General features: G+C 40.9%; 1 protein-coding gene across 1 annotated transcript in view; it reads right to left on the reverse strand.

The window, feature by feature from the left end:
• The window catches only part of OXCT1 (3-oxoacid CoA-transferase 1), a 72,182-nt gene extending 57,933 nt beyond the window's left edge, over positions 1–14,249 (reverse strand). Inside the window, exons 1-3 of the mRNA XM_081318378.1 lie at positions 14,008–14,249; positions 5,840–5,948; positions 2,717–2,807 (exon numbers count right to left, since the gene is read on the reverse strand). Coding sequence (XP_081174504.1) covers positions 2,717–2,807; positions 5,840–5,948; positions 14,008–14,118 — 311 coding nt within the window. The 5' untranslated portion in view covers positions 14,119–14,249. The remainder of the gene's footprint in view (positions 1–2,716; positions 2,808–5,839; positions 5,949–14,007) is intronic.
• Positions 14,250–14,925: the final 676 nt, after the last annotated feature.

The following is a 14,925-nucleotide window of genomic DNA, read 5'->3' on the forward strand; positions in this document are numbered from 1 at the left end:
GATCTCCAGCAAGCAAAAAGCAATCGGAGAATGACCTGGACATAACAGAAGACCAAATATCCTCCACCCTCAGGTCGGGTTGCAACAGCCTCAAGATAAAACTAGATTTAATGTGAGACCTCTGGTAACTCATAGCTCTTGATTATCTGGGTCAAGTTCACGGTTATCATGAACTCCTGAACCACTCCCAATTCAATGCCATCTAGGGGCAGGTTAAAATCCCCACAGATTATCAGCCTTGGGGACTCCATTGCCAGCACAGCAATAGAATCAAGCAGCTCAGACAAGCATATTGCTGCACAACAGGGAAGCTGATACAGCAGCCACAAATCCAAATGCTTCCCACAGACTAATTTCAACTACAAAATCTCGCATCCATTTTTCTGTAACACAAAGTCTCTGAAAGCTGTCAAAGCTTCCTGAGTGACAACTCCCAACTCCTCTGCCCCAGATCACAGCTGTTGCCAGAATAGAATAACATAGGGACTCTAGGCTGCCTCCTCTTTTAAAATTCCACCCCAGGTTCTGCCACTCCTTCTCCTACACACTTAGATCTGGGATTAGCTAACTGTCACAACAAAAAAGAGAAAACAAATGGTTACCAATAACAATTTAGGGAATTTACTACCATAAATTTAAGAATTTCAACATTGAAAAGGCAGAAGTACAAAATACAGTGCCAAATTTCTCAGTTCTACAGCAGTGTCTAAATCTTTCTCAATTCTCAACAAAGAGCATTAGTGAAAAAAATTAGTATTTCATAAACATCTTGGTAAAATTTCACATAGTTCTGGTGCACAGTATCATGTTTCTGAAAATAGTATTCAAACTAGGAAATGAAAAATTGCTAAAAGTAGTACTGATAACTAAGGGAGAATTTCTTTAAAATGTTTAACCTCAATATCACATTCAAGTGTTTTAAAATAACCAGCCTAAATCAGGTTTTCTAGTCCATAGAACAATTACTCACATCTTTGCAACTATTTGGCCTGAAATGCCTACCTATACTGATAAAAACATTTACTTAAAGAAAAATGTAGGATTGTATATATTGTATAATGAAAAAGTTATTAATTTAGGGTTTTTTTCCCATTTAAAATATTTTACATGTTTTAATTTCAGAGGATCAAAAAAAAAGATTGGACAGCCATTTGTCTAGTATGATACAAGGATTTTTGCAGTGATCCACAATTAAGAATGCACTGGATTATTTCCAAGGCAATGCTCCCCTAGTTAAACAAATGAACAAAAAAGATACCTGTGCTTTAATCATTTGGACATGACACAAAAAGTTTTGGTTACTCCTCCAAGGATTAACAAGTGGTTAATAAAGGAAGTACCTTAAAAACTAACTCCTATTGTGAGAGTCTTCCTAGCACCATTTGAACATTCAAGTTAGAGGTCCCTGACCAAGGATCAGTATTTTCAATTTATGTGTATATATTATAAATTTTTACAAATAAATAAAGCCTGATTCATAATTTAGCTGTTGGTTTTACCTGTTAACTATGCTTTCATACATTAAACAGATGCCAGGCTAAGTGGGTTGGATAAATAGTGTAGTAGAAATTTATAAATTGTGTGCCTGCTCCACAAGGGGGGTGGAGTTATTATCTTTGAAATATATTTATCAGTATTCAACTGGGGGGACAATTTATGTATATGGTGTTTTTTTTTGTCTTGTTTATGCACTTTTTGGTGTAGTTTTGTTTAGCTTTGTTTTGTTTTTATGTATTTTTCTTTCTCTTTTTTTGAGTTTGTATTTTAATGTTTTAAATTGAATTAAACAAGAAATAAAGCCTGATTCATAAAACTAGCCTTTTGCAATGTTAAACCATTTTTATCATGGCTTGTTGAATAAGCCACAACAGCCAGGTTGACACATTCCACTATGACAGCAAATTCATCCTTCCCATTTAAAATACAGTTTTAAGTTTCAATGAGGTAGTTTAAAATTAAACTATTTTATATTATAAAGCTACAATGTTATATTATTCCTTGTTGTATAGAGAGTAAAAAAATAATTATAGAAAATTGTGCATTTATTTACTTCCATACTTAAGCTCAATAAAATCATTATACATAGGGATGAATGCTGTATTGATTTTATCATTTTATGAAGTCACTATATTGCTGAATTGCAGTTTGAGAACCTCTGCTTTACATATGAATACTTGAAGAGCCGAGTGCAATAAGAAGGTGATTTTATTTTACAAAAACCAACATTTTGGGGGGCAATGTACAAACTTCAGTTTTAAACTCCTGTTTAAAAAAACCCTGAAATATTTTGGTATTTGTGCAGAGTCTGAAAGACAGCAAACTTTCACTTCATGTTCTGGCATTCTGCCGTCCACTGTCTTTATTATTTCAACCACACGTCTTTTATGGGTGACCAACCGAAGTTTATAGCAGATATTTAAATGAATGAATAACTTACACTCTGCAATAGCAACGACAGCAGCCCTGTGTATGACATGAATATGTACCACTGCTATGCAATCATGCCATTAACAGGTGCAGCAAAATAAGTAGAGAGGAAAATATAGCCAAAGTTCAGACTTAATTGAACTTGCAAAAAACAAAAAAGTAACCTCATCTGTTAAAGTTGCAAAATAGATTCTTTACAAAGCAAAGATAAGGGATTTCCTTCCCCATGCAGCATTACTAGGGATGTTTAAAATAATCCTAAAAACTGGCACTGGAAAGAAAGACCTACCCTGCATTGTTACTGACAGCGGTTATTCCTTTTACACCAGTCTTCAACAAAGCTCCTATGAGGTTCTCCGGAATTCCACAGAGCCCAAAACCTATGTGATACAAATTGTTTAGCAGTGAATAACTCTATTTTGAAACTATAGTTTGCCCATGCTGATCCACTGACCCAATTCTATTTCCCAATTCAGGAGAAGGCACCCTATAACCTCTGGATTTTGGAGCAGTCAAAACTTTCAGCCAATAATCAGAATAAGACACCCCATAGCATAGTTTGTCATGCGCAAAAGACTTGAAGAAGCTGGCAGAAAATCACTGATAATCAAAACCCTAGCATCTCAATGAGCTGTGAGCTGTGAAATGAAATGGGGAAAAAGAAGAAGACTTGAACCATAAATGAAAACAGAAAATATTTTCTTGGTAATATATAGGAATGTTATATACTGAAAAGTCTTGAAAGATGTTTAACACCTTGGATCTCCGTCTATTTCTGCACAGCTAGGACTGAAATATACATTACGTGACTGACAAAAGCTCCTATTATGATTAATTTGGTAATTTTTGTAACCAAAAGTTTTACTGGAAAGTAAAAGTATTTTTTCCAACTTTATTTTACTCCAAATTATAAACAGAATAAGTGTCATTTTGCATTTTGATTGCATTTTGTTTGAACTGTCTCATTTATCGGCACCATGACAATAAGTATATTGTCAGGACCCACCCCAAACCACGTCTTAGGAAGACAAAATTCTTGGAGTCAAATCTATTCCAAAAAGAATCTTTACTATGACATGCTTGGTTGTAGGAAACGAGACAGGACTTAATATTATTCCACGAAGTAAACCCTTATAAAGAGTTCCCGGTTTAACCCCCTTTAACCCCATTTGGTCAGTCCCCCATCCTTTATCTCGTATCATCCCTCTCGTGGGAAAAAGGAACTTAGGACCCTTCATGTTTATTGCTCTCTTCCGTGACAAAAGCCAGATGCTAGCCCCCCCTTTTGTTTCCCCAGTTCAAAAGGCTTCTCCTTTCCTTTGAAATGCCTAATACCGGTTCAATCCACATCTATTCTCTTCTCTTCGGGAGATGGCAGAATCCATGGAATAATGTTTGAAACATTCCATTTATGAATATGATATAAATGGATTCTGACATATATTCAGTCTCCTTAAGCCATGCAGCTTCTACATGCTTGAGCAGTTCTGCAAACATAGAACACAAGGTAAAGTCTTGCTCAAGCATCTGTAAGTTGGGGTTGGGGTTTTCTGTAACAGTAAGGAAGACATTTGCTATTATCTTTTTCTGACGTGTATTTTTGATTCCTTGATTTCCACTAAATCAAAGGGCTGTAGACTTAAGCTAAATCTATCTGAGAAGAAGACAGTGGCACAACAGTCATCTCCCAATAAAGTACTAACCAGTTCTTACTCTGCTTTTTTTTATCAGCTAAAGTACTATACATACATCTAAGATGTACATAATCTAGATCAGAGGCTCCTAGCCTTTTGGGCACCAGGGACCCAGTTCCATGGATAAAGGTTTTTCCACGGACCAGAGGAGGCATGTTTTTGTGTGCTGCCTGTACCCCATGGATGGGGCTTTGGTTATTTGCACGGATCGGTTGTTGGCGTGTTGAGGACCGGTGCTGATCCATGGACTGGGGGTTGGGGATCCTTGACCTAGATGTATCTCTTATAGAGGCATGCATGAAACATTGACAATTACAGATTTAAATACATACAGGCAAATCCATCAGTAAGTGAGGTGGTCACTAAGTATGAAATCACATAATTGGGACTGTGCTTTCCAATTGGAATGAGACTTTTGTACTGACTTTCACACCTTCAATTCTGTTCGCCTAACTTCTCTGCCCTCTGGAATGCCCAAGTGCCTGCTTACTAACTTTTACAGATTGAAAGCAATGAGATTGCAACATATCTCATGGCTGGGAGCCACAGGCGTGCTATATGAATAGCTCACTCTCTTGAAATATCTTGCTCTTCCTCTGCAACCATACCCTACCTGGGATGGTGTGGGGGCAAGGATCAAGTAAAGGAGTGACTGCTTGCAGAAATTGCTTGATTTACTCCCCACTTGCAGAGCAAAAAGATTAGAAACAAAGAGGTCTGTACAAAGCAAGATTGTTTTATTATTTTGTATTTATTTATAAAATTTATTGACCACCCAACGTACCATAAGGTAACTCTGGGCAGCTTACAGTCATAAAAGATAAACACAAATACATACTCAGATAGGTATGCTAAACAAACAGCTTACTCTCTTGAAATCACTTCCTCTTCAATCTCTCCTCTTTAGAAAAGGGAGGGGGGAGGATTCAGGCAAAGAAGAAATTGCCCAGAGAAAATTCTTGCTTTTTTTTTGTATCCCTGGCAGAGCCAAGAGATTGGAGAAGAGATTTCAAGGAAGTACTATAAGCTGTTTGCATAGCGTATCCACATTTCCCAGCATGATTGATTGCATTGGTTTCAAGCAAAAAGCTTACTCTCCTGAAATCTCTTTCTCTCCAATCTCTCAGCTCTGCAAAGGGGAGGAAAAAAGGAATACCATAGCTGAGGCATAGGACACCACATTTTGGCTATAATGGAGATCACATGACTGATGTAACTTTGATCAGTCGCTAAAAGATCAGTAAGTAAGAACTACCTATAGTTTGAAGTGTTCTGTAACTGGAACAAAAAGAAATTGTTTAGCCTAATTATTGCTATCTCGCTTTTGTAATCAGAGTTCATGTCAGGGACAAATTTCATGCAAGCGCGGGAAACATGTACATGGATGGGATGTACTGGAGAAGGGAATAAGGGAGTATACAGGAATGATTGATGTCTTCCTTACAATGTAATGGCTCTGTTGTCTGATTTTCATTGGCTAACAAAGTTTATAAAGCAATTCTACTAACTTTCTAACATGTGGCACTTCTGAATGCAACGCTGCCAGTTTTCAGATTGTGTTCCCACCCAGGACTTATTTTGATCGAAAATAAAGTGCTGTTTCCTCAAGAAGCCTCTGTTGAGTTGCCTGATAAGACTTTTAATGGTATCTCAAATATAAGGAAGGGCTTGGGACCTTACACTTTATATGGAAAAAACAGTAGAATTTCACTACTTACCACCAACAAGGAGAGTGGATCCATTGGGTATATCTTTTACTGCTTCTATTGGATCAGTATAAAATTGGGTATTGTGACAGGAACTGGTTGAAAAATAGCAACCACAAGTCTAAAAGTTAAGAAAGAAAAAAAAAGGTGGGAGATAAGAATGTCATGGATGCAACATTATACAGTTTATCCAAATAACAGATTTCTTGATTGTGTATAACTACTGTATAACACATACAAATGTACATAAAGCAGTTTCCACTGATCTAGAATTGCAAAGTATCCACAAAATGCATATTAGAGCTTTACATCACACTAAAACTACACACGCGTATATACACACACAAATACATACACACAAACACACACACGTATACATACATACAATGCAGTACTCTTTTTATTGAACTAATGAATTTAACAACCAAAAATAAAAACTACATATATGGCAAATAACAAAAAAGATCAAATAATTTACACTCTTCATTTATTATTAAATATAAATCAAATAGAAAAAAAATAAAATAGTTGAAGATCAAAAGGGGATCTTAAAGAACACAACTATATCATATGAAACAAAGAGCCCTTACATTTCTTATGCCAATAAAAAACGTATGAGACCACATTTAATTGGGATATATATGAAAGTTTACAGAACCCAGTGAAGTCTCAGAAATTTAAGAGACCTCAGTTACAAACAAAATCTCAGTTTCTATACATCTTGTGGGTTTACTCATGATGAGCTGTAACAGCAGGTGCTCCTGAGTAACAAAACATACAAACAATATAACCTCTGTGTGTGAGAGAGACAGAGAGACAGACAGATAGACTGAGAGACATATTATATGTGCGTTTCAGTTGAAAAAGAAAAATCATGCCAAATATATGAAATTATCATGCCAGATATATTAGATTATCAGAAAGCAAGTGTTAAACACTGGAAATTGGATGGCCATCTATCCTATTTTATTAAGCATAGTCAGGTAGAAGGTCCCCCATCCAATTTAAAATGAAAGAACTGCAACTTGAAAAGTTGTTGATCAGCAATAAGCATCTGAGCATTTGATAGGTAAGCAAGTCGTGTTCTCACATCGCATTACACCAGAATTGGTTTCTTTAATTCTGTCTATGAGCATAGCCCTAGTGATTTGTAAACCATGATTTATGACTTAGGACAGGCATGTCAAACTGCCGGCTCGCAGGCCAGATGCATCAGGATGAAACCGCACCCTCTCCATTGCCGGCAATCGGGAAAAAGTCACGATACGTCACACGACATCACATGACGTCGTGAGTTTGACATGCCTGACTTAGGACATCACATGAATCATAGCTTAGCATCATACACATAAATTCATGTACAGATATCTTTGCATAAAGCTCCATTCTTTTGTCCGGTGGTGCATGTTTACTTTTTATAACATTACTGGGCAGAAGAGGATAATTCTTAGCCTTCCTCTGATAAAAGGAAAGACCTTAAACATGTATAATTAAAAAAAATGATTCAGACATTGTATATTGCTGAGGAAAAGATTCCTTATAATCAACAACTTCATTATAATCAACAACTGAGAGCCTGTGTGTGGGACAAGGATCAGGAAAATCCAAATGTTAATGTTCTGGGTGACTTCGAGCCAGTCACTCTCTTTCAGTCAAAACAATATTTTCCTTCTTGTGAGGAAAAAGAGGGAAGTGTTCCCAAATAAAAGGAGGGGAATAAATCTACTCAATCAAGTAATAACCTATAGCACCCAATAGAAAACAGCCCACTCAGACGTGAGCAGTATGTGCTACTCTTGGCACAAATTCCTGAGGGCAGCTTTCCGCAGTATGGAAGCCTCCCAATGTTGGGATCTTAAGAGAGCCAGGAATTCTTGTAAGACGCACCTGGAAGGCTCTATAGCAGAGGTAGGGAACGATGGCTCCTTTATGACCTGTGTACTTCAACTCCCAAAATTCCTCAGCTAGCCATGAAATAGTAAGAAACATGAAAAAGTGGTTCACTTTATATAATACATTATTAACAAATAGAACAGAACCACTGATCATATCTTGTTGTGAGTTACGTAGGATTATTGTGTGTAAAAGAAACAGCCATATAAGTTCTATAAAGGAAGGAAGGAAGGAAGGAAGGAAGGAAGGAAGGAAGGAAGGAAGGAAGGAAGGAAGGAAGGAAGGAAGGAAGGAAGGACTGACTGACTTAATAAGGTATGCCTGGCAGCATGACACAGGTCATAAAGCTCTTGAAACCAAAAGCAGCAGCTCACAAGCAACTGGTTCGTCACCTTTTACTGACAAGAGCAGTTTTCAATTAATTAGATGGTGCCAACTAATTCAAAGAGCCTTTTATGATTAACCCAGCACTATATTATCTATAAGGGACGCCGTGGCTCAGTGGGTTAGGACACTGAGCTTGTCGATCGGAAGGTCGGCAGTTTGGCAGGTCGGATCCCGAGTGCCGCATAGCAGAGTGAGTGCCTGTTACTCGTCCCAGCTTCTGCCAACCTAGCAGTTCGAAAGCACGTAAAAATGCAAATAGAAAAATAGGGACCACTCTGGTGGGAAGGTAACAGCGTTCCGTGCGCCTTTGGCGTCTAGTCATGCCGGCCACATGACCACGGAGACGTCCTCGCACAAGCGCTGGCTCTTCGGCTTTGAAACGGAGATGAGCACCGGCCCCTAGAGTCGGAAACGACTAGCACGCATGTGCGGGGGAACCTTTACCTTTACCTTTACCTTATATTATCTATCCATCTATATACTATTAAAACTCTGGTTCCCGTAACCTTTAACTGGGCAAAACGTGAATCATTGGGTAACAATTTTTCAACCAAGGTACCTCAAATGGGCTAACTTACAGAATGTGTTCAAAATCCTGGGCCCATGTCTCCTGTGGAATTGAAATTTTGGCAAATTTTATAAAACATTTTAAGACGGTGGTTCTCAACCTATCGGTCCCCAGACCTCTGGGGGGGGGTCACAATGTTGTCATAGGGAACCCACAATGGCTAGAAGAAATGTTATGATTTCAATCTTGAGTTAAGTCTTGGGGATCATTGGCCATACTCCGTGGCTACAAATGGTATTTAAAGGGAGTCCATATTGAAGAAAAGGTTTTAAAACATAAACATTATCTGTTTTAAAACATAAACTGTTTTAAAACATAAACATTATCATGAAGCAGCATGACATAATACAAAATGTCATAAAACATTTCCTGTGCTGTTCAAATCAACATGGGCTACTTTCAAGGCAGATGAACGTATCTCCAACTTTTCAAGTGAAGGCAGTAAATTGGAAGCTATGCCACTGTTGACGGGATTGAGGAATCTGATTGAGGAAATATCTCTGAAACAATGAGCCAAAGGCTCACAGGTTGCAATAGCAATTAATTCTGCAATTTTAGAAGTCCAAATTTCTTTGAGTGAAACATTGACAAACGTGCATTATAAACATTAGCCAAATCGTATTTAGAACATTGTTGATAACAACGGTTTATGAAGCCACAATCCACTTAGTTTGCATAGTGGACTGTGGCATTAATTACGGTTAACAAATCAGAATGAACAGGTTCCTACAATGCACTAAATCCTGGAAAAACCAAATTATGGTTTATATGAAATATATGGGAGGGAGACAAATGAAGGGGAATGCATCTGTATATTGCAGAGAAGCAGCATGCACACAATCATGATATAACTCCCCATGTTCAGTGAGAATAAAATCCCCTGGACACACTTGGCAGAATAGAGATGCATCCAAAAATGAAGATGAGGAGACAAATGATAAAACCTGTAATTCATATCTTTGTGCTTGCATATCACCACAAGTATATTTGGGGTAAAGCTTACTCTATAACTGCATAGACACATTTGTCATTTTTATGAAATCTTACCTTGTTACAAAGACCCCTGGATAGATCAGGGAGACTTTCAGAACAGGCCAAGTATACAGTTACAAAACTGCCTTAGCCAAAAAGAAACCAAATGAAAACATTTTCAATAGGGACTTCAGAATTTTATCAGACTCCAGGCATTCTGAGAACCAAGGCCATTACATACCAATAGAAAAAAACACTCATATCAAAATAAAATTTGGAATTTAAGAGCAAAAGTTTAATGATTAAGCACACACTTAGCAAATACCATGTTTCCCCCAAAATAAGACTCAAGTCTTTTTTTCTTTTTTTGCCTCCAAAAAAGGCACCAGATCTTATTTTGGGGGGTGGGGTGTCTTTTCCACTCACCTCCAGTCCCGCCCAGCCAGCCAACTTCTTCTGTGGCCAAAGGAGCAGCTTCATTCTGCAGTTGAGAAAGGAGCTCCGGCCTTGCAATCAAAGGCCTTTCTGGAAGGCCACTTGCAGCCGAGAACCGAGCTATGGACTGAATTCATTCAATCCATAGCTTGGTTCTCAGCTGCATTGGCCTTCTGGAAAGGCCTCTGACTGTGAAATGCAGACCTGGGGACACCGCAGAAGAAGTGGGCCAGCAAAGAGAGGCCTGGCTGCCAGGTAAATGGGTGCGGGGCACATAGGCCAGCTCCACACCTCCACCCCAGCTTGATTTTTAGGCGCATGCCTTTCCCCAAAACTAGGGCTTATTTGGGGGGCAGGGGTTATATTAGGCCCACCGCCAAAAATCAAGCTAGGGCTTATTTTGGGGGTAGGTCTTACTTTTGGGGAAACACAGCAGAAAGTTATGGGTTTAGTTTCAAGGACCCTCAGATAGGTCTGTGAAAGATTTCATTATAAACCATGTCCAGAGGAAATACTGAAGGCCTCAAGCAAGTAATAATCACTAAAATCTCCCACAGTTTAATCAACCACATCTTCCATCAGTTTCAAATATTATTTTTGATTGCTCATTTTCATTCTATCGTTTATCATGACTGTTTTCATATAATTTGAAGTGATTGCAAACACCAAGAGTCTTTTAACTGCAGCAGGCAGGAATCAAATTAATAAAAATACAGTATTTAGCACTGGCCATAAAGCTACCAAGAATTAAGAGACATCTTGATATTGATCACAAGGGGAGGGGAACCTTCCTCCTCTACAGAAAGCGTGAAAGGAGGCGGTTACAACGCTTCTTAGAAGCATTTCCAACATTTTCCTTTATAAAACCCTGTCATATTTATCAAAAGGTCCACTGACTACCAAAGACCTGTGGACTTAGCTCCCAGAATTCTCCAGCCTAGACATGGGGAATCTGGGAGTAGAAGTCCACGGGTCTTAAAGTTGGCAAGGTTGGACACTCTGTTCTAGGAGATAGTAAAATAAATAATCTGCCAGTATAATTTTTGTGATTTTCTTAGGCAGCAAATAGGAAATGAACCTCATTGAATACTGAGGCTCTCTCTCTCTCTCTTCAACTGTATTAAAAAGAGTCGGAAGTCAACATTTTTTTTTTCTTTTTCCCCTCTACTCCATATTTTTTTTTCTTTACCCTTTTTCATCCCTTTATTTCCCACTATTTTCATTTTCTTTGTATTTTAAAATTCTGCTAAACTAATACAAAACTTTTAAATCAACAAATATTGCTTTTGAGAAGACAGTTACTTCCTGATTAAAGCTTTATTTTTCAATGGCCTTCAGAATGTGAAGAATCAGAAATTCCAGTTAGGATGGTCCAGGGCAGGGATCAGCAACCTGAAAAAGTGAAAGAGCCACTCGGAACCATTTCCCTCACAAAAGGAAAAACTGGGAGCCGCAAAAAATGTGTGCACATGCGCGTACATGCACGCATGTGCAGAACAGGGTTTGACTGAAGAGTGGAGCCAAGGCGAGCTATGCACCTACCCTGCATATTTGAATTGATTGGCTGAACTTTTTTAGTCCCACTTTTTTTTTTTGGACTGCGCATGTCAGAGGACTGGGAGCCGCAGGAGACGGCTGAAAGAGCCGCTTGCGGCTCCGGAGCCGCGGGTTGCAGACCTGTGGTCCAGGGGAACTGTAGTCCCTAGACTGCAAGCTTAAGAAGACAGGTATTTAATCTTTTAATTATTTAAATCCGAAAGAGAGGAAATCATTAGTTTTGTGGCAGATTAATTTCCAGCCCTACCTTGGATGGACAGATGACTAATTGTAGCTCCAACTCTTGACTTTTAAATTTATTATTGGCATGCTGTCTTTATTATTACACTTTAAGGGAGTTTTGCTGAAAGCTGCATTATCCCATCAATTCAGATACCATTAACTACAAGTAGTCCTCAACTTACAATCAGAACTGAGCCTGGTAATTATGATCGTAAGTCATAACAGTCGTAAAATGGATCACATCACCAGATGCATTTTATGACCTTTTTCTGTGATAGTTACTTCCTGTTTCCAGCAAAAACACTGTAAACCATGGCCACATAACCAGGGGAGCATTGCAAATAGCCATAAATGTGGGCCAGTTGCTAAGTCCCCAAAATGCAGTCGTGTGACTGCAGGGAGGGCATCAGAACTTCAAAATCGGATCGTAAGTACCTTTGGGCAGGGCATCCATTATAACTTCAAATGGTCACTAAGCAACCAGTCATAAGTCAAGGATTATCTGTATTTCTTTCTGGAACTTCCACCTGAACTGGAACATTTATTACTACCACTTTTTGGGTCAGTAGGTGCCAGGAACCAGTTGTAGCTGCAATTCTTAACATACTCTGATTAAGAGGTTAACTCCATTGATGAATTCACCATCAAGCAAGAATTTAGTTTTCCTTATTCTGTGGTCATCCAGATTGTTGCAGCTCAGATATAGCAACCCAGTGTTTTACAAACCTGGCACATTTGAGATGGGGACTTCAATTACTAGAATTTCCCAGCAGGTATCCTGGGAGTTGAAATTCAGCGATCTTAAAAGTTGCCAACTTTGAGCAAGCTGTCACAAAACACAGGTTGTGTAAAGTCGCGTGCTTCACATAGAGACGGACACAGAGCTGGGGTAAAGATGAGTTTATTCTGAACAGAATGAACTGGGGAAACAGGGAAGCCTGGCGTCTATTTGTACCTGCCCAGGTGGATGGCATCCAATCAGTTCAAACCTGGGCTTCCTGCCAGTGCAGGTGACAATGGGTGTAGATCCTGGCTTCCCACCAGGCTGACCATGCCTGGGGCTGTCAACAGCTTAACTCATTAGGCTTATCCTGAGTGAGCAGTTATCGCCCGGAGCTGTCCAACCCCTCTGCTGATCTGCACCATCAGCCTCCTGCTGTGCTGTCCTTTGTGTATGCTGGGAGGCATACACTGCAGGTTTAATAAAAGTCCTCAAATAAATATTGCTGCGAGGAGACGCATTTTCATTTTCCAGACAGATAAAAGCCTCACAGAGGGAAACGCTGTTTTAAGAGGAGCAAGCTTTATTTCCGAGTAAGCCATGCGCAGGCAGAATCGAGCTGAGAGATCCCTTAAAGCCGCTTCTCGATCGGGACCATCACCGGTCTCTCTTCTTCCGTCTAAATTAAACGCAGCAGCTCGTCGCGGAAGCAGAACTGGAAAGCGCCTTTTCTTTCCCTCAAGGTCAGGTCGGCGCGCAGTTCGCTTTTTCAGCAACCCCGTCCAAGGACGCGCTCCCCGTAACGCGCCGACCTCTCCAGCCAGCAGGCAGAAGAAAAGATGCAGGCGCGTCATTCGCTCTGCAGCAGCGGATCGGAGGTCACCTTTCCTGCCCTGGCGGGGGTGAAATAATTTTCCCCGCCTGGGGAACAGAAACAGCCCTGGGGGTGGACCTGATCCTGGTGAGAGCCAACGGAACAGGCCCAACTAGTTGTCAAGGGAGTCCGCGCCACAGCGAAGAAGGGCGCCAAGAAACGCCAGCAGGGCGTCTGACCGACCGGCTGTTCTGCCTGCGAGACGGCTTTGACCCCCCCCCCCCCCCAGATCTAGCTCAGCTTCTTCCTAGCTAACAGCTGAACTTGACCCCGCGCCAATTGCTGTGGATCGAGCCGCTCTTAAAGAGACCGGTTAGAGAAAAAGATCCCCGAACGGATGGCTGCGCTCCTCCGCGCGCCCTCGGCCCAACCCGGGAGAAACCACCCCAAGCCCCACTTGCCGTGAACTTGGGGAAGGATGCCCGAATCTACCAGTATCGGGAACAGGGTCGGCCAAAAAGAAAACGCCGCTGCAAGCCCGAAAGCTCCCACGCACACACGCGCGCGCACACACCCGCGGGGACCCGAACCTCCCGACGTGGCCGCTTTACCTTCGCTTGCGCCCCGAGAGCGAGCGACGCCGTCCCGTGGCCGGACCCCCATCGGGAAGCGGCGGGCAAGAGGCAGCGGTGCAACCGGGCGAGGAGATGGTGAGCCGCCATCTTCGGGCTTGTGCGGCGAGCGGGGCGAGGAGGAAGGAGCTGAGCGAGCGGCGGTGGCGGCCTTGAGGAGCACGAGAAGGCGGCGGCGGATGCCCAACCCCCTTTGAGCGTTGCTGCTGGAAAGAAACCGCGCCCAGCTGGTAAAGGCTGCGCCGCCGATCTCCGTGGAGGATGGGGGAGGGTTAGGGGCTCGGCCCTGACGTTTTCTTTAACCCTTTCCGAAACTGTGCGAGAAGAGCCCGTGGTTTATGGGGAGCTGAGCGATTCATTAGTGCAGGGGGGTCTTCAAACTTGGCCCTTTTCTGACTTGTGGACTTCAGCTCCCAGAATTCCTCAGACAGGCATGCTGAAGTCCACAAGTCATAAAAGGACCAAATTTGAAGACCCCTGCATTAGAGAATTCTCCAGGCCAGAGATGACAGGCCTCACTGTAAAGGAAGTAAGCCCGATTATGCTGAATGGAGCTTACTCCCAGGAAAGAACACATTGGAAACTAGTACAGACAGCACACAAAGTTTGTTTCTTACCTATCTTGGATAGACTGGGAGTGTAAGATAAAACGGGCAGATCACTTGGTAGTAACCCATGTTCACATGTGCAGTGACAAGTACACACATTTAAGAGTGCAGAGCAGTGACTAAGAATACTGCTATTAATGGAATTGGGCTTAGATGTAGAATTCCCATATTAAAAAAGTGATCTTGACATTTAAAAGTTGCCCGCTTTCCCACTAAAGCTGATAGTTTATCCCTTTCAAATAGAAAATTCGCTATTTAAAAACTGCCAGTTTAGTTTCACACCCTGTGA

This window comes from Vipera berus, assembly GCF_964194415.1.
Source record: "Vipera berus genome assembly, chromosome: 2".
Classification (NCBI taxonomy): domain Eukaryota; kingdom Metazoa; phylum Chordata; class Lepidosauria; order Squamata; family Viperidae; genus Vipera; species Vipera berus.